Here is a 20,962-nt window from a genome sequence, read left to right as displayed (position 1 = left end):
TACCATTAGACCTAGCATCTGCCCCATATGCTTTGCTGGATTGTCAGATCTCTTTTTCACATCATCCTCACTCATTGGACATTCACACTCACCATTATATGTGCAACTGGCTTCTTCTCACTCATTCCCACCACTTGGCAGAGCTTCACACTCAAACTCTTTTATCCAAAGCTGCAAGAGCTAGGTTTCTCATCACAATAGAGAAGTCTGTTCTTACTACCAAACAGTACCTTGTCCTTTTTGGGGTATTTTTAATTCACATCTCAGTTGAGCCCAACTTTCTCTTCTATGCTTTCAAGCCCTGGAATGGACTGTTCTTCTCATATATTCATCTCTTTCTCCATCGGCGTGTGCAGTTCTATCTCTTTTGGGGATGTGGGTATCCTTGGAATCACTTATTCCTTTTGGTTGGGCCCACATGCATTTCCATCAATGGTGATTACAGGACCAATGGTACATTTCCATGGATGCACTGGATTGTCCACTGACCTTATCGACTTCCTGTCAGCTTGATCTTCGTTGGTGGCTGAATAGGGACAACATGACAGTAGATGTCCCTCTCTCACTCCCACATCCAGAGATACATCTTTTCACAGGGATGGGGAGCTTGTGTAAGGGACACAGAATTCAAGAGCCTCTGGACTTTTAGTTTCTAGCAGTACAACAAGCTATGTTTTGGGCTCTTGAATTGTTGCAAGGGAAGGCAGTAATGCTTCACTCATACAATTCCACTGTGGTATCCTACATTTCTAAGCATAGGAGCATTCATTTCAGATCTCTCTGTTTCAGACATTGGATCTTTTTTGGGGGATCCCAAAATCCTCAGATTGTTCTCCTTGCTGGTCATGTTCCAGGTGTTATGAATTTAGTGGCTGATCAGTTATCTGGTCCCTACAAAGTTCTTCCCACAGAATGAATGCTTTATCCACAAGTCTTTTTTTTTGGATCTACTCTCATCTCGGGATCCTCATATTGATGCTTTCACCACTCACTGGAATACCCAGCTCCTGTCCCTCACCCTCTGGCTTTTGGCATAGATGCTTTCAGCCAGAATTGGATGGGTTTTCATCTTTACATGTTCCATCCAATTCTTCTGTTATCCGAGGTTCTTGCACTGATTCAGCCTTAGTTTTCACTCATTCAGTATCTTCAGGAGTGCTAACCTTTTCTGCTTCCTATCTGGCCATCCATCTTGCATCAGCCTTGGTCCGACATTCTTCATCTTGTGATCAGCATTCTGCGGCTTCACACAAGGCTTTTATGCAGCCTGTTGCACTATGTCCGAAATTAACCTCTCTTGTGGCATCTTTATTAACGTGATCCATTTGGCATTCTTCATTGGACATTTATCAATGGAAATGATTTACTTATCATCAGTTGTCTCTCAGACATGGTTTTAATCCTCATCCCACTGTGCTGAATGTTTCTTGATTTCTGAAATGGTTATTTGGTTTGGTGCCTTTGTCTGTGTCTCTCTATATAAGGCAGCTATGTCAGCTACTTTTCAGTTTTATGGAAGACATCAAGTTTTTGAGTCCCAGGTTTTGTCTTTGCTTCTGAAATCTTTTCAGGTTATCTGTCCTCAACATCCTTTCCAGGTTTCTATTTGGGATATATCAGTGGTTCTCCATGCCTTATCTTGTCCACTCTTTGAACTTTTGGCAACATGTTCCCAATACCACCTTTCACTTAAGACTTATTTTCTTCTCTTGTTGCCTAGTGGACCTTGACGTTCAGATGTGTTTGTAATTCATATTCACAGGACTCTTTACCATTCCACTTATGTTCTGTTATATCTTGATAGAGCCTTTCTTCCCAAAACGTAGTAGATAGTGAAGGGGATAAGGCTTTCCTTCGTATTCATCTTCCACAGTCTTTTATGCCTGTTTCCAGCTATTAAATGTTATGTTGCACACACTGATGGGTTTTGTGGTTCATGTCACTGTTTGTTTATCATTGGGATCCTAAGATGTCATCTGACTTATCCCTTGTCACTATGGGTGGTTTGGTTCATCAATTGGTGCATATTACTTACACTGGGCTTTCATAGGAGGAATAGAGACTTCTTCAAGTTTCACCTCATCAAATTCGCTATATCTTGATGTCTCTGGGGGTTCAGTTGTGTTACTCACTGGAGAAGATTGTACAGGCTGGCATGTGAACCAGGTCTAATACATTTATATATCATTATTTACATAAATTTGGTAGTTACCTCCTCACAAGGTTTTTGGCTACCCCCTGTGGCTTTCTCCACACCCCAGCTCGTTTGTAAGAGAGGTGACTTTATTTCTTTTATGTTTATTTCTATCTTTTTCAGGGACCCTCTCATCCTTTTCGTTTGGATCCCACCCTGTGGCATGTGTTATCTTGTCAAGTATGCTTATTTCCAAATCCGTATTAGCTGCCAGTCGGCCAGTCTCTGTTGAGATGGGGTATTCCATAAGACCACCTTGTGAGCTTTCTGGGTGGTAAACAATTATAAAACTATGAACAATACACTACTGGACCGTCACTCATGGACTATCAAGCGTAATGCTTAAAGGGATTTTTGCCCATTCCTGCTGATTCCTGGATTGAATAAATCAGGGTCAGCTTGCTTTTCATAATAGTGAAGGTGGTTTACCTATTGCACAATCTCAGGAGCGTTATTCCTCGGGGCTCCCCAATGTGAGTATCCCCCCCCCCATTTCTCCTAGTGTGGGAGTCCTTACAACTCCCTGTTTCCAGTTGCTGGAGTGTTGGACACAGGTGTATTCCTCCTGAGTGATGCTTGAACTCTTTATTGCACTCAAGGAAAAGAGTGCAAAGCTGGGTGCCCTCCTACCAATAAGCCTGGATGATCTACCCAGATATATGGTAGGAGCATGGCCAGCCTACACAGGAGTCTCCTCATAATTCTGGTTCAGATCTGCTAATTTGGAATGTCTTGAAAAATGAATAGGAAGTAATGATGGGGAGCTTATATATGGATCTGGGATAGGAGGCAGCATTGACGTAGGTAGAGAGAATCACAAGATTTAACTTGCTATAGACAATATAATGGAGTATAAAGGCTGGAGCAAACGAAGGAAAATTCATACCAATGCTTAGATGGAGAAACTTTCAGTGGGATAAAGCTAAAGTGTTAGATAAGGTAAGTATTAACGGACATACAATTTCAGTATAGGAAAATGTTAACATGTGTTATTATGTTCTGTAGGATAACTGAAAGTAAAAAACAACAACAAAATATTAAGTAAAAATAATTTCTATATTGTTGTTTATGATTACTAGCTGAGGGTACCCATTACAGAAAACAAACAGTATAAAGGACAATGTTGAATAATGTTCCCCTTCCTTTTTTCTTTTGTTATTAAATCCCATTAGATGCTAATTCCATACCCATGACTCATTTAACTAATTAAGTACTTTTGTCTTTAAATTCAAAGCCAAAGGTCAATAAGAAAGTGGAAATGTGCCCTAGTAAAAGACCTCCTTTTACATTCCCATTCTTAAACAAAAAATCCTAAAACATGATAGCCCATGTATACCATCAGACAGCTTCCAGTGACCACACAAAAAATTATGGTAATCAAGCCAGCTGACTCTAGATGATGCAAACCAAAAGACTATCAAAAAAAGCAGAAATATGCTCTATTTCAAAGGCATTTTTTATTCTCATTTTTAGGCAAATGCAGAGATGTAGTTATAATACAGATAGTCTACAAGTTAACTGAAAATTATAATGGGTGCCTTTGCAGAAAAAGCATTGTTATGAACATCCATTTAGTTAACTGGCTATTAAAATGGTGGAGATGAAAAATAAATATGACTGTCACTAGGAAAAACTATGGACACCAATCACTGGTGAAAGACTGAAAAAAGATAAAGATGAATAGACTTGTAAAGTGCAAAAGATAGCATATTTTGTTGCAATTATTGACTCCTTCAGTAGTGATCAGGATCCTCAACAGTACCCGAGAAAAATATTACAAAACTTTCAAAAGCAGCTGAAAACCACTCTCAGTGGTGCTTCAGAGTTGTGGTCCACATATGATATGATCTGTATTGTGTTTCACCATTTTTGTATCGGTAATAAAAAATGGAGAAAATGAAATGTGGCATTCAACTCTAATAGTAAGACATGTCTGCCCAACAGTAGCTTCAGTTATCTTCCTTGGTCAGCACAATTATTGGATCTCAATTCAACTAGATGGCATCTTGTAGTGACGTGTGCAAAATTTGATCTTCTGAAGTTGCAGTGGGTAAACCTTACAATAGTGAAAATACTGTTATTTCTTGTAAACTGTGTAATTCATGCTTTCCATTTGTTAAAATTGTTAAATTGATCAATGCCGGATATCCACCTTGTATGACCATAACTTTATTAAGTATGATTAGATGTTAGCAAAGACTCTCTTGCCACTTTAAAGATACAGGTAATCTTTGGACTTACAAAATAAATATTTAGAACTTAAGGTGCTTGTTCAGCATCAAGTTGTGATCACAAAGCTAAATACTTTAATATATGTTTTCAGGATAACAACTCTCATTACATTTGTAAATGACTAGGTAGGACTAAATGTAATTTAAAGATGATAACATATTTATAACAACACAGGTTCTTGTGTTACCAATTCTACTGGTATTGCAAATATTTTTAATGATTACTTTGCTAGGTAGGGTGTTACTCCTACTAACATTAAGTGTCAAGATAAGCCTATAGCTCAGACTATTTATATTGCAGCCATAACTGTCACTGAAACTCATGCTGCTATAAAGGCACTTACTAGTTCTTCTTCTGATGGATGGGATGATGTTCTATCATCAGTGGTTAAATCTGCTAGTGATCCAATTATTGAACCCTTTACTGTACTTGTTAATAAAGTACGTAGAATTGGTAAATTTTCTGAGATTCTTCACACTGATAAGATTGTTTCCATCTACAAGGGTGAGGATCCTGATCATGTGGAAAATTATCGGCCTATTTCCATCTTATCTAAATTCACTTATTGTGTTTTTACGAAAAAAATAAGATTTTAAGTTGGTTTCACTAAACACAAATCTACTGAAAAGTGTTTATTGCCTATTACTACAAAGCTTATTAAGGCTTATGAGGCTAAGAAATTTGTTTAATTCTGTGCTCTTGATATTGGCAAGGCATTTGATAGCATTAATCACAGTTTTACTTTATAAATGTGCTTATTATGGTGTATGTGGTAATATTTATAATATTCTTAAAACATACTTACTAAATAGGCAATGTTATATCTCAGTTAATGGTATGAAGCCTCATTTCTCTAGTCTCCATTGTGGGGTTCCTCAAGATTCAATCCTTAGCCCCCTTTTATATATCATTTATGTTAATGATTTAATTTAGGTATGTTTAAAAGATGTATACAGTCTGTACACTGACGATACAACTCTTACTATAGAGGATTCTCTTGCTGACTGTTTCAAAATAGTGAACAATGAGTTGCTTTCAATTGATACCTGGCTTGCTGACAACTGCCTAGTTTTAAACATCTACAAGTGTTTGGGGCTCACATTTTAATGTGTTATGACCAATATGGTTGTTACAAAATAGGGTCTTGAGGCTGATGATAGGCCTTTCTTGTAGAGCATTATTTTCAAACAAATTTTAGGGAAATGGACTTCCTATTTATCAGGCCTGTGTTTACCACTTCACTTGTGTTGCAAGAGATATTACAATATTTAATCCTGAATGAACTTGTTAATCCCTCACGAGGTAGTTGATATTTTTTTAATCATAGAAATATCTATTACTGTCCAAGAAGCACTTCGATTTTGAGTTTTAAATTTTTCATTATTTGGCTCTAGTGATTTTAAATCCATTAAACTTTGATGACTAGTCTACTTCTAGTATTAAGTTAGTTAAAATAAAAATGTGTAAATAGTTTTCCTTTTATATTTACTTATCTTTCATGACATTAACTTATTAATTAGAAAAAAACATGAAAAATATTTAGTTTTCTTCAAGTTTAAAATATTACTAATTTTATGTTATAGACTTTAACACAAACCTCTTAGTTCTGAACTGCCATTGTTTGTAATCAATGGATCTCTAAAGTCCTGATGATATTCTCCATATTCATCCTCAATCTAGTAAAAAAAACAAAAAATGTCTGCTACTATTATTTGTAGTTAGGTTGATAACAAAGTCAGAAATTCTTATTTTTATTTCTTAAATATAAAAAGAATATAAATTATGCTTTTTTTCATTCTTGAATGACTAAAAATTATAACATAAAAACATAAATGTTTAGACCAAATAGCTTAAATCTCATAACATTATATATATATTTATTATTATTCTTATACTGTCCTTTCATCTGTGCCTGGCTAGTAATACAGAAATTACAATGATGCAGCACACGTGCACTCATGTTACTATATCCAATTATAAAAAACTGACCTTCTCTTTACAAAGTGACCTGTCTTGGCTGTGTTTTAGTGGACTAGTATTTTGTAAAATGAAGTCACATTTCAATTATTATACATTATATATGTATATAGATTGTTACTATTTACAAACAAGTTCTCATACTTATTTTTCTTAAAACATAAAACAGTAAATAAAGAAGTAAAGCAAACAATTATCTCTTCCAGTTACAACCTTTGCACTTGATTGCCACTTGCCGTAGCTTGCTAAGCTTTAAGAAATTTTGCACATGGCGGATGTGAAATGAAATAATTCTATGTTTTATACATACATTTGAATAACCAAAAAATCATAAATACCACAGAATTTCATTATAATTTATCAACTTTAGTAACTAAGCTGTATTTGGGTCTAAAAAATATTAAATTTTGAACAGGCTAAAGACTCAACTTACCAGCACAAAGGTTTGTCTCAAAAGAAAGAGATGATGCCATTATACTTGAAAATGGCTGAGAAAGCCACTCGGGGGCATTCTGAGCTTTTGATTGGTTATTCACACGTCACATATAGAAGTAAGTGTATATAAGGGACTGTTTCCAAAAATGGAAAGAGGTGAGCGGGGGTGGCCACTGTGTTTGATTCAGCACATGAGCAATATCTCAGCATATAGAAAAAAGAGGAGGTTCTTATTTTATATTCTAGCTTGTCAATATCGGTAATTTGAGTTCCTGATTCATACAAAACTATGGACTTTGTATTTTGACATGACAAACATCTAATTTGAACCAGTGCTGCATTCAACATACCACTGAACACATGATTGAAAACAAATGCATTGTATATGAAAAATTCAAATTAAATTTGTAATCTTAAAGAATAAAACTGCTAATAAAATTTTGGTTTATATTATGCCCAGCAAGGCCTATCCAGTCTTAACCTAAGGTAAGTGGAACTTTAACTTTCATTATTATTCTTTGGTATAATTGCACTAAAAAATTAATAATCTATTTTGAACCTCCATGAATTTTATGTGGATAATAATCTAATTTTCAGTCCCTATCTGTATAGTATTTCAAATGAATTTATATTAACTGAATTTTCACTAAGCAATCAAAGAATTACTTATATATTCACAGATCACTTTATTTCAATCAGTGTTGCTGATATATATAGTGACTACAACCCTAAAATATTATTTATTGTTTGTCTTGCTGTGTATAGATTTTCTTTAAATTGGTGAAAATGGAAATTTAATACCTAGAATAAAATGACATAAATTTCACATTAGAAATAAGTGTTTTAGACAGACAAGGCAGATCAAAAAAGCACTAGAAGGTTCCAGGGGCACCTGCAACCTTTTAAGCCTAATTAAGAACTTAACGACCTCTATTCTCCAGTTAACTGACACATATGTAATAGACACTAACCCACAAAAATGCTTAAAATTGCAAGGGAGCTTTTCAAAATATATCCCATAATTCCTCAAATGAACAAGACTGCTGATAGAGTAAAAAGGTTATGAAACTGATTTCTTATTATATGAGCCATTGCTTTCTGAATAAAGTGTTTATAAAATTAGAGTATTTCAACATTGTTTACTCTGTTATAAAAAAAAGCATCCCCCCTTCCCTCTCATTCTTTCAACAAGTTTATGACAAAAACAGGGAAGTCTTAGCTTGATGTTAAATAGAATAAAGACATCAGAAATTTCAGAGAACTCTAATCATAGTTTTCATTATTATTAAATCTCCTCACAAGTTTATATTATATGCTTGGAAAGAAATTGTGAAAAGAAAACCATTATTCCCTGAAATGAAGTCACTTAAAGTGTACCAACACGAATCTGCTTCATTTCTAAAGGTTTCAGCTGTTCCATCTGTACTTCTAGTAACTCCTGTTGATGTTTTACTTTTTTCTTCAGTTTCTTCTTCTTATTTTTTGACATTGAACTGGGATCTAGCCCTTGGAAACTCCTGGAGGCTGTACTTACTAAAATAAATTTCCAACTAATGAGTTAAGTTTAGTTTCATATATGAGCTAGAAATATCTAGTTTTATGTTCTTTCCAATAACATTGATATTGTATGCAAGTAGAAGACTAAAAAACAAAATTATTTCAGACAAAGGATCAATTTAGTAAAAAGTATGAGGAACATTATATTACCAAACACACTCTTAAGGATGCATTATCACAGGAGACACTTCTGTTTCACCACATCTAACAGCTTATTGGCATTTCAAACAATATGATCTCTAATTCCCTCTAGACATCACGTTCTGAAGTTTTGCTAATGTAACACACCTTTGAGGATGTCTTGTTACTTTGTCATATCATACAGCTTCAGAAGTAACATGTTGAAAGACTAATGCTAAACAAATACTTTTGCATCACATAAAGTGTGTATAACACTCAAGTTTACATTGAATCTTCTAATGATGAAAAAATAATATTAGTTCTTTTGATAAAAGCTTAAATAAGTGTAACTAATTCAAAATAACATACCATGTTTTTATGAATTAAGAAATCTCAGAGAAATAAATCAAACAATTAAAGAGAATTGTACAATAGTTTCATAAAAAAAATAATGTAGTAAAAATAACAAGTACATAATTTTCACAGAAATAATTAATTTGTCTTAAGTAAACTTGGAAGCTTTAAAAAATAAAGCTTAAGGAACAGAAAAAGAGTAAATTTTTTCACTATTTATGTATAACAAATTGGCTACTACAGAAACTTCTTGCCTAATGAGCCAGGAAGCCTCACACCCATCTTCTGCCACTGAGTTGCTTCGTAAGCTAGTTTTCTCACATAGGATTCATCTACTGTAAGTAATATATTTTCAGGTTTGATATCCGTGTGAATGATTTTACATTTGGTATGAAGATAATCAAGTCCCTCTAGTACCTGTGTCAAAAAATAAATAAATAAAAATATTAAATACACTCTACTATTGATATTATAAAAAAAAAAGAGGAACTCCCACACAAAATCAAAGATAAAGGGCAATTATTTATTTGCATTTGCTGCTGAGTTAGTTATGATTCCCGTTAAATATTTCATGTGCCCTTGCTACTGTACAGTTTTCTCAATGAACTTACTTTCAATGCCCAAGTTATACTTAGCCAAATTTCTTCTTTGTATATACAAAATGTTATCAAATAAAACAAAACAAATACAAGAATCAGGATAAACTAAATTCAATTATAGACAGAGAGAGAGTGGGAAAATACTAAATAGTTTATCATCCTAAAGGGTTTGCACACATACTCACTAAAGAAAGATTACATGTGCAAGTCAGAAAATTTAAAGAACTTTGCTTGGAAATTATTGAGATATATATTTCTGTAAAAATTCATATTTTTCTGTGCACCATAACCTTCAATTCCTCCAAAACAACAGCAACAAAGAATATGTAAAGGCCCAGATTGAAACTGAAGAACAAAATTTGGCACCTGCCATAAACTGTCACCACTAAATGGAAGGGAGCCAAGAAAAGTCAGGAAAAGAAATAGCAAAGATATAGAATCAACTGAGCACAAATTAAGAAAAGACACTGACTCAGAGTGACACTAAAGAGAGACTTGTAGATAGTGACTGTTAATGGTTTGTTTATAAAACCTAAAAGGTCCAAGAAAAAAACAAGAGTGAGTTTTTTATAAAAAAAAAGAAACTTTACTATCATAATTATGCTCATGACTCATAATTTTATGTAAAGCAAAAAAATCCCCAATAAAGAAGTTACCACTACTAAATATGTATCTTACACTGACATTATTTATTACTAGCAATATTTTTGGGTGTTAACATGATAACTATTAAATATAAAATCTAAACTACAAACAAATTAAATTTTCTGTAGAATAATTTTATATCAAATTAACATTTTTAACTATAATTTGCAATAAATTAATTATAAGTTACAAGAAAATGTTGTATAAAAAAAAAAAACTCCTCAGGTTCACAGATTTCAAATACTAATATCCTAATCAATAAGAGAAAAAAAAAAAATAGAAAAAGAATTAGGGCATAGAAAATATAATACATTTACTTAAAAGCAAAATAAAAAGAAATGATCATATTGCCAAGTTCTTAGCCCTCTTACACTTGATTTAAGTTTATTACTTTAAACTATGGAAATTCTAACAAACTATCAGTGTGATCCAAATATTTTCAAAGTTAAGCTCAACTAAGAAATTAGTGTGCAAATGAAATTAATATTAAGACATCAATGCTTACAATTAATAAGGAAAAAAACATAAAAGCATTTATATTCCTTCAATAAACATATACACTGTTATGGGAATTTTTTTTTTGTAAACATAGTTTAGTCAGACAAAAGGTATATTCCCAGGATTATCTGACTACTGCACTTTTAACTATAGCACAGCAGCGAGCAAGTTGATTAAGGTGCTTACAAGTTGTTTTGGAATTTCTGAGGACTTTCACGCTACAAAAATCTTAATAATATCACATTAAAATACAATAGAAATTGTCTTGTTTAAAAAAAAAAAGAAAAGAAAGAGGTGATTCAAAAATAAGCGATTTTAAGAAAAGTTCAAATGTTACGAAGCAGTTTTGTCATTAACCAGAATAAATGGAAAATTAAGCCTGGAAAAAAATTTGATAAACTGCAAAAATCTAGTAAGCTTCTAAACATATGTTTTTATTAGTTAAAATCCCAAGTCACAATTATATAGCTAATCTGAAATGTTAAAGATCTGCAAGAATCTTAATAATCAGATAATTAAAAACTAACATTTGCATGCAGCAATTGAAACATGGTATCTTGGTTGGCAAAAGCAGACAAGACAGTTAGTAATCATAGACTTGAATATTGCCCAAACTCAATTTTCATATTTTCAGAAGAATTCTCATTTCAAAGGACAGACAGAGTGCCACCTTAAAAGTCTAAAAGTTATATCAATAAAATTATGCATGTTTACTTTATGCTATTACAACTCTCAAATGAACCCAAGCACATTGTTCTTCTTTTAGTCATATTTATGTTTAACAGGTCAACACGATCAAGCACGTGTAAACATGTTTAGTCACATTCAAAACAGTTTGGGATTTTGGTCTATGACCAGTTGATCACCCATTATATTTTGCACTGAAATCTTATTGAAATAAAACAATTTGAACACAAATGTGACAAGAGAAAAAAATAAATGCTTTCTTTTCTAACAACTTTTTTCAATTACATATAAAGAAATACAAGAGTTACTAACCTGTCTTATAATAGTTTTTACATTAGCAATAGGAATACCCTGGTAATTGGAACGGATAATTAGCTTCAGTAAGTTGTACCCTAAAACTTCAAAAACCATGCATACATCTGAATAGAAGTCAAGTATTAATTTTTTTCATATTTGTATTCTAACAATTTTACACTCATAATGAATACAATAAACATCCAATCTTTATTAAAACAACATTTTTAAACATCATGCTAATGAAAAACTGCCTAGTTAGAATACTGAGAATAAAACTTTTGTATGAACACTGTAAATTAGAGTTCATACAGACTTTACAAAACAAATTTCCAAAACCCATGCTCAAATTTCCAAAACTTTTAAATCCTGCCACACTTAACTAAACTTGGATTTTCTTGGCTTTTTTTTTTTTGTTCATCAAATATGCCCTCAAGTGGAAAGAAACAACAGTCTCAAGACTCGTGAAATGCGAGATTCACAATGGCCAACATGAAATGTAAAGAAATTCAATTCCAATAACCAAACTTTTAAATTTTTGTTAAATTTTTTTAATCAAGTAAATAATTTCATTGTGCATTTTTTACGAACTTCACATTTCAGGAATTTTACTTGACCATGATTAAAAAAACAAATATTTTCCCCAAATTTCCAATACTGAAAAATGTAGAGACCATTTTCTATGATTTTGTAGGACCTGTGTTAACCCTGTAATTTGCTAGATTTTAGATAGCATAAACTGTTATTATATATATTCAATTACTATATTAATGAACACACTGATGATGAGTATAATTAATCTCCAATTAAGTTTGATCTTATGAATAAGCTACCAAATCATTACATAACACACTAGTTGTGTTGCAAACCTCCCTGCATGCACAGCAACATCAGGAGAAGGAAGAAAAACTAAATAATCCCCTTAATAAAGATCAGAAAACAAAGCAGGGTAGACTCAAAAGCAATTGGTTGCATCTCCAAAACTTCACAAACATGTGTAACTACCTGCAAAAAAACAGGCAGAAGGTGACTGATCAGATGAGTCCTCAGGAGAGAAAGCTCTAGTGAAAAAAGCAAGAAACAAGGAGTCTAAATTCTCCCCAAAATATCCTGTTTCAGAATGAAAATTCAAATCAGCACCTCTCAGAGAGATACCCCAGGGCCGCATGAAGGACTCTATCTCACCCTGGATCAGGTCACAGACAGCTTCCACAGAGAGTGGCTACACCCCCCACCCACCCCCAACTGCTGACCACTACTAGATAACAAAGGGGGAATAGACGATATAACATCCTTCCTCCTCATAATTTCTAGGTCTGACTATTATACTATATGACAATGACATGATGTGGATAATGTCCTCTATTGTCAGAATTGCTGGTTCAGTTACCAAGAGCTATACAGTATTATGTCTAGCTTATTTACATGTGCCACTTCTATCTTACACGATCAAATTTTTGCCACAAGAATTGGTGAAAGATTGAGAGGTCAGTATCAATTTAAACTACACTTTACTACTAAAATGTTATTCAAATATAATACCTTATCTACATCATAATGTTTAGCTAGTCTCCAAAATGTAATGGAGATGTGACAAAACAAAACATAGAAACACCTAACACTCTTGAGGAAGAAATAGCAGCCTACTAAAAGTGGCTCTGTAGCATGGTAAATTGATATATTAGATTACCAGTAATTGTGGAGGGTGTTATTGGCAACTGAGCTCAAGAGCAAGGCCAGAGTGATGATGTGAAATTAAAAGTCATAACTGTGAGAACACACTCCATGGCACGTATAACAATCTAAAATGTAAAGGTGTGTCTTCAATATTCTCCAATACTTACTTATATCAGCATTCAAGGACTAAATCGATAAACATAGATGATGACTACCAATCACATGATAGGGTGGAAGATGTCCAGGATAAACACCAGATTTGAATATACAGTAATATTACAATATTTATTTGTTGTTTTGCATAAGGCTACACAATAGGCTGTCTCTGCTGTATCCAACACGAGTATCAAAACTCAGTTTTCAGTGTTACATGCCTTAATTCAAACTTACTGCAGGGCCACTGATGGGCAATATTACAATGAACTAAGGCCATCTCAAAAGGTATCACAGTAGTTCACTAAATGAGTAGTAATTAAATATACTCAAATATGAATTGTAATTACAAACCATAATTCAAAAGATTAGGCTTGCATGGAACGTATACCTAATAACTTAGGTGAGTGGTACATACCACACACAAGGTTACTGCTGCTTAAGACAAAGACTAAATGCTAAATAAGAGGAATTTAATGAAGAGTAATGACCTACCTTCAGTATAGGAAATTATACTATGTGCAGCCATTAGTGAAATAGACGATTTCTAGTCACAGAAGAAACATGAACATGGGGAAAGTATAGGGAAAATTCAATCTATCTTCTCTCAACATTTTCAATAAAAGAACTTTAGGTACTGCATGCAACCTAGGATACTGCCAGATGTCAGATTTGATATGAAAAAACCCAGAAATCAGGCACATAAGTGGTTCATGGGCAAATCTGGCCTGTGGTTTTGGGGCTGCTAAACATACCCCCACTCCCATAGGTTATACAGATTGTTTGGAAAAGAATTAAACTGGCAGGTAAGCATAAAAAAAAAGATCTGACCGATCCTCCTTCACTGAAGCAATGATGTTCAGAGTCTTCAGAAAAGACAGAGTCAGCACCATTCATGTAATTGTGAAAATCTATTACTCAACCATGAAGAAAATTTGCTAGTCTTGGCAATTCTAGTAAAACATAATGGACTAACAGAAAGTCAAAAGAAAAAATTGTGAACCTGCCTGTGGTGAATAAAATGTAGATAACTTCAATATGAATCAATGAATCTGAAAATATTAGACATTCAATTAACTTTCCTGAGAGATTTCAACTGCTGCTGAAGATTTTCATTTAGAAATGCAAAACCATTAAAAAATGTATTAGATAATCTGGAAATAAAATACCCATCCTTTATACTCAAAGGAGCCATCAAGATGTAAAATTTGAATCTAGGTCTACACCCTCTAATAATCAGTTGTTTGTCCAAAAGGTAAAAAACTTCTGGAACCAAAGATGTCATCTTGAATCATCAGAAGTGGATGAAAAAGCAACGTAGCAAAACTAAATAAGAAAAGAAATTGTATATTGCACTAGATGTTCATACTTTCCTCAAGAACTATAAAAATTCAAATATCTAAAAAAAAATGCCTTCCTCCAAATATTTATTTCTTTTGGTATTTCATTTTGACAGTTGCAATAATCAACAATTCTTCCTATAAAATGTAAACCAACTGCATAAACTGACAAAGATTTATTGGTGACCCAGGGCCTGATCTTTCAAAATGATGAGGTCAGGCTTGGTAACAAATTTTTATTAACAACATTGTTTAATTATATGAATTGTTTGAATATGAAAAACTTAAAAATAATATTCAATAAAAAAAATGAGGATTTGAATCATCAGAACATTTTGCCATCATCCACCATCACATTCACTATACCACACTAAGCTTACCTAATGTCTTAAAATGGGAAAAAAATTTCACATGAAAATATTCTCAGGAATAAAAAGAACATCTAAAGCAACTATAAAAAATCTCCAGGTCTGTGGTTTGTTCTAAACTGGAATGCAAGTTTGAGTATTTTGTTTTAAAGTTTTGTTAAACAATTACACTAAGTAAATGCTACAAAATAACAAAATATCAATTCAAAATATTTTTGAGTTTAACATTTTTAAATTGTTATAATCATTATTTTTATTCCAAGTCTAAAAACTCAAAACTTGAAATGTGTTTAACAGTCATAATAAGGTAAGGTTAGAAATCTGTGCAAAAATAGGGTACCATATGCAACTTACACACACAATAAGACTGGTGTTGCAAAATAGATCTGAACATAGCTGTAGAAGTGCAATCCACAAGAAAAAACGAACTTTCCAGATCAGTAACACTATGTAAAAAAAACAAAGTAGAATGTAGTCAAGCAAAGTCAAGAACAGAAGCATAAAAGAAAATGTAGAAACCCAAACATGAATTAAATTTTGATTAATATTCTGGAACATAAAAATATGTGCTGCTTGTAAAAAAACTGAACAGAAAAGGAATATGTAAAGAAAGTAGATGAATCTTCTAATGAAATAAACAATCTGCTTGATGCAGATATCCAGTGATATCAAATAAATATACTATATCGGAATACATCAATGATTCAGAGATGATAAATAATTTAAGACCCAACTGAATAGAAAAATAAATGATGAATATAAATGAATAAAGTCTATAGATGTATCATCCTACGGGAATCCATCTCAATGTTGTGACAGTCCATAAAAAAAAACCACAACAGTTCATCTCAGAACAACCTACAGTATCTTAAACAACTGGCCAAAATTTAAATCAAAAGGGCTGAATTACGTCCAACCTTCCACAGCAAAATGTTCAGAAAATAAAGCAGCACCTATTAGTCTATTAAAATCTGAGCTAATAGACATGAAAACCAGAAATATGAAAAATATTAAAGGCAGCTTCTGAAGTAGTAAGGTTACTGGTCAACTTCAGAAACACCAGAAAGAAAAATAAACGAATTCATTCAAGTAGGGATTAAACTACCCATCACAGTACTAGCAACAACAGTAAGTTTTAGAAACAAGTGTAGTCTACTAAAATACCAAGAGAAATTTACAACCATACAAGGTATTAGACTTAGTGACCACATTCATAGTGTACATGTAATACATCATAATATTTTAAAAGTTCAACATCACCTTTTCAAGGCATTTGATTATAATTTCAATATAACCTTAACAAGCATTATAGTAACCAAGTTATTGTAAATTACTCAAAGTTACAGACAGACAGTGTCAAATTTGCTAACTTAACAATCTTAAAAGCAATACAAACTGAAGTATGAAATTATTATGCAAACCTATGAATCACTTCCTCCAAAGCTAATTTATTTTGAGTCATAATTAAGTTTGTTTTCACTATTCAGGAAAATAAATGAATAAAAATTTAAACTATACTTGTAACAATATTTATACCATTAGATGATTATTTTAATTAACTCCAAATATTTGTTAGGTATGTTATTACATTTCTCATGTATTAACTAGCAGTGAAATCATATAAGCTAATACTAGTTATAAAGAATCACATGAACTTGGGTTATAAAAATAAAATAAAAAGACTGAAGAGGACACAAGAATGTGTCTAAAGTAGTAGCTCCAATATCAAGATTTCTGACAGTTTGTTCCATTTACTGTGTTGTTGTTCTCTAACTGGTATGGTTAGAATGTTGTAGATCTTAAGTGTTTTTCATGAAATCCAAAAAAAGGATACGAGTTCCATTTATTCCAGAAATTTTAAAATCATCTAAAAGCTGTACAACTTTCTCCCTATATGGATCCTCAGGGTCAGTATCTCTTATCTAGGATATAAATAAAATCATAATGTTTGACATATGAAGTGGCAAAATATGCAATATTTTGATATAAAACCAACACTAATTTAACAAGATTATCATGACTTGCAACTGTGTAATCTTATTACATTTCACAAGATGATTTTAAATTTAAGAAAAATATATTTAAAAAATTAAGTAAAATTTCTATTGCACTATTTACGTGGGTATTTTTTATATCTAATTTGCAGAAGACACTGCTAATGTATTTTATTTTATAGTCAGTGGTCAAATTAAGAATACTTGCTGAGAGGGTCTTTCTATAACAGCTTACAAAATAAATGTTAGAACAGTTTGTTAAAATCTGAGAGCATGGATTATTAATTTTATCATGATGAAGTTTGATATGGACAGTAAAGTAACTTGCTAATTATGAAATCATTATTCAAACTAATCATACAGAGCTAGAAAAGAAATATATACAGATCTGAGAATCCTGATTTCATCAAGAGCTGTATCTGTATAGTTGGAAGCACTCTTGACAACCTTCAAGGCTACAAACCTTTTGGCACTGGAGACATGAAAAAAGTATTAAATTAATAAAAAATAATCAAATCTGCACTCTAAACTAAGTCTAGTACTTTGATTAATAGCTTCAACTAATTAAGTATTCAGTGTTCACAGAAAAATACAATATTTGATAGCTATAATGTTCTTAACTTGTTAGTCGTTCTTCATGTTGATTGATAAGGAATGACAAATAAAGATGAATAAAAACTATAACCCAAGCACTTTCGAAAGGTCCACCTTTCGAAAGCGCTCGGGTTATAGAGTTTTTTTATTAATTTCTATCAAGACTTCTTGAACCTACGTGTTTTTCTAACATCATGACAAATAAAGATTTCACCTATATTATGTAGCATAATAAAGCTTCATTTTTAATCAACTACACTGATTTGCATACTTACTCTATAAAAGGGCTGCTTCATAATGGTAACCCAGAGATTTTCATTACCTGCTAACCACTATATACATCTTTTTCTATCTAAATCATGAAACCAGTATTAATTGTTAATGTTTTACACAGATACCTACTTTTAAGAGAGAAACTGAACTGAGTTTTTACGATATTCCTGAATAATTATTTCATTGAATCTTCCCAATTATGCTTTATAGCATTACATGCTGAGGTACCCATCCTTTGTCTGGGTTATGAACTTAAAAAAATGTGAAGATGGATGCTATGATAAACAACACAAATATCCTAACTTTCACACAATTTATTTTTAACATAACATATTATTACATTATTACCTTACCAAAAGTTTTGTATAAGCTTTAAGAACTCAATATGTACATACTTATAACATGGTATACACTGTGCGATGGTCAGTATGATTTTGTAGGAAGAGGTATCAACCAAAGCAGTGGCAGAAAAGGTGCTTTCTGTTATCCATTTTCAACACCCAGCTCTTAATGTCTTTTCACAGTGTTTCACATGATTAATTAGTTGATGGTCATTGGGTGCGGAAGTGTCTTACAAGCTGAATTTGAAAGGTAATGTGTCAAAGTAGGAAATGGGTATAACTCAAGAAACAGCTCTTCATATCAGCCATATGGTGGTTGATATTGTATTGCAATAGTGGTGGCAATTTTTTCATTGCATTCCTCCATAGAGAGTGCTAGTACACTCTCTGCGATTTACAAGACATTTTGGGAGAAGCACATCCAAAAGGAAGAGACAATGGTTGGATAGGGATCCAAGCCACACAATAATGTAATCTAAATCCCATAGAGTATATCAATGTGGGTGAGAGTAAAAGGAAGTGCTTCTAGGCGTAGAGTGGCTAGGGCACAGCAAGTCAACTGCATCCAAAACCCAGCCACCATGAACCAACATTCACACGGTGGTAGGATGAGGATCATACAGTTGTTAAGTCAACTACAATCCAAAACCCAACCACCGAGAACCAACATTCATGTGGGGGGTAGGAAAAAGAATCATACTGCAGGCAAGTCAACTACAAACCAAAACCCAACATCCATTTGGGGGTAGGAAAGAGGATCATACCATCTTCACCTTAAGTTCAGCAGACAAGAGGGAATCTCGTAACCCCGATCTATGAACGGGACACCTGATAGCAATGTGACAAGTTGTTTAGCTGATCCAGGAACCCGACATCCGGATGATCGGCATGGTAAAGATGTCTCTGTAATGTAAACTATCTCACTCAAAACCAATCTGACAGGAATTGCCCCCAGCGCAATAACAGTATAAGAAAATCATTGAGGGATAGTGTAAGAGGAAGAACCGTATTGATCTGTAACTTCCGCCACCGTGACCCACAACTGGGTAGAAGTAACAAGAGTATAATTGGATGAGGAAACAGAGACACCTATAATACATGTGTGAGGACTTATGTTCAGCTCTGAATCCAAAAGCCAGCCACTGGGAACCGACATCCAATCAAAGGGGTAAACTGCAATTTTGACTGCTCACTTCAAAGCTTCAACATCCCCTTGAATAGGCCTGTACAGAGATGGAGCATCAGATTGGAGGGCATCTTGTTATCTACACCAGCAGAACACCACCACCACCCTACTCTCAACTGAATGGTTTTATCATTATTTGTATCGTATATCATTATCACATTCAGGAGGATATCTCCATGGTCCACCACCCAGCAGCTTGGAACTGGAAAGTGGTAAGGACACCCATACTCCACAGAAAGAAAAAAGGGGAGAGAAAATGTGGTGGAGAGTTCAGAAGAATATCAACACTGGAGACAGTGCAACGGGTAACCATGAAAAGCCTATTTTGATTTATTCAATCAAAGGCATGGCAGGGATGGACAGCTATCTCCTTCTGCTTTACCCATGAAGTCCATGGGTGAGTACAGTCCAGAACGGGCATATTATTGAAGCAAATATATCGTGAGAAAAACCTACGAGCAATCTTGTTGAACACCCCATCTCAACATGGAAATTATAATTGTTGAGTCATCATGGCCTTACAGTGCAAATTTGACTACTTTAAGTATACCTGGACAGGCACCACTCGCCACAGAGCAATATCCACAAAGAGAAAAATGGACGTGTCCCTGAAAAATAAGAGGTATATATACAAAAAGGTATCTTACCCAGCCACAGTCTCACCAAAGAGTGAAAGAAGGTGGAAGACAGTACCCTGACGAGGAAGATACAGTGCTTGATGGAAGAAGTACCTCTAATGTACAATGAGGGCAAGATGCAGGTAAGAGGGAAAGTACCTAATCAGAATGAAGACACCAGGAATTGATTATGCGGAAAAGGGAGACAAGGAAGAAATGGCCAATTGAATCAAAAGCCAAATCCAAAGGGTAAGGGAGGAAGGAAAAAGTCACAAACAGAGGAGTGGTGCCAGGGAATGAAAAAACAGGAAAAAGAACTAACAGAAAGAAGCCTTAAAGGCAATGAAGCACCCCAGAGCAGGTACGGGAGATATAAGACCACCGGGACCTGTCTGGGATTAAAGGAGGAAGATAGAAGGAAATGAAAAGGATGAAAAGGAAGAACCTGCTCCACGAGCCGCCAAAGTGAAGGGTAGGGAAAAAATCGATGCAGAACAAAAAAGGACAGATTGAGCTGAAGCAGCTGAGAAAAACCAGATCTGTGTTGGCCAGGAAGGAGCAATCAGAAAGACCTGACACAGAATGATAAGGAAGAATGAAATCACCAGGGGAAGATGACAAAAAGGATGAGAGAATAAAGGTATAAACAGGTTCCAATCCTGTCTGAACGCGTCGACAACCAAGGCAAGTGGATGAGGAATCGGAAACAAAGACATACAGATATGAAACAAGCTCAAAGGACAAGGCACGAAACTAAAACCCCATCCCATGGTGAAGAAACTTAAGACAGTGCTATGAGGGATGAAAAATAAGAACGTGGGCATAAG

The 20,962-nt window shown here is 33.7% G+C and overlaps 1 protein-coding gene across 1 annotated transcript in view; it reads right to left on the bottom strand.

Moving 5' to 3' along the window:
* LOC106469444 (SRSF protein kinase 3-like) overlaps positions 1-20,962 on the bottom strand; it is a 70,747-nt gene that overhangs the window by 24,223 nt on the left and 25,562 nt on the right. Inside the window, exons 4-9 of the mRNA XM_022397962.1 lie at positions 17,509-17,596; positions 16,965-17,052; positions 11,611-11,717; positions 9,124-9,286; positions 8,220-8,371; positions 6,024-6,102 (exon numbers count right to left, since the gene is read on the bottom strand). Coding sequence (XP_022253670.1) covers positions 6,024-6,102; positions 8,220-8,371; positions 9,124-9,286; positions 11,611-11,717; positions 16,965-17,052; positions 17,509-17,596 — 677 coding nt within the window. The remainder of the gene's footprint in view (positions 1-6,023; positions 6,103-8,219; positions 8,372-9,123; positions 9,287-11,610; positions 11,718-16,964; positions 17,053-17,508; positions 17,597-20,962) is intronic.

This window comes from Limulus polyphemus, unplaced genomic scaffold (assembly GCF_000517525.1).
Source record: "Limulus polyphemus unplaced genomic scaffold, Limulus_polyphemus-2.1.2 Scaffold3490, whole genome shotgun sequence".
Taxonomy (NCBI): Eukaryota; Metazoa; Arthropoda; class Merostomata; order Xiphosura; family Limulidae; genus Limulus; species Limulus polyphemus.
The sequence above is the reverse complement of the archived record's forward strand: the minus strand, read 5'-3'. Positions and strand labels throughout refer to the sequence as shown.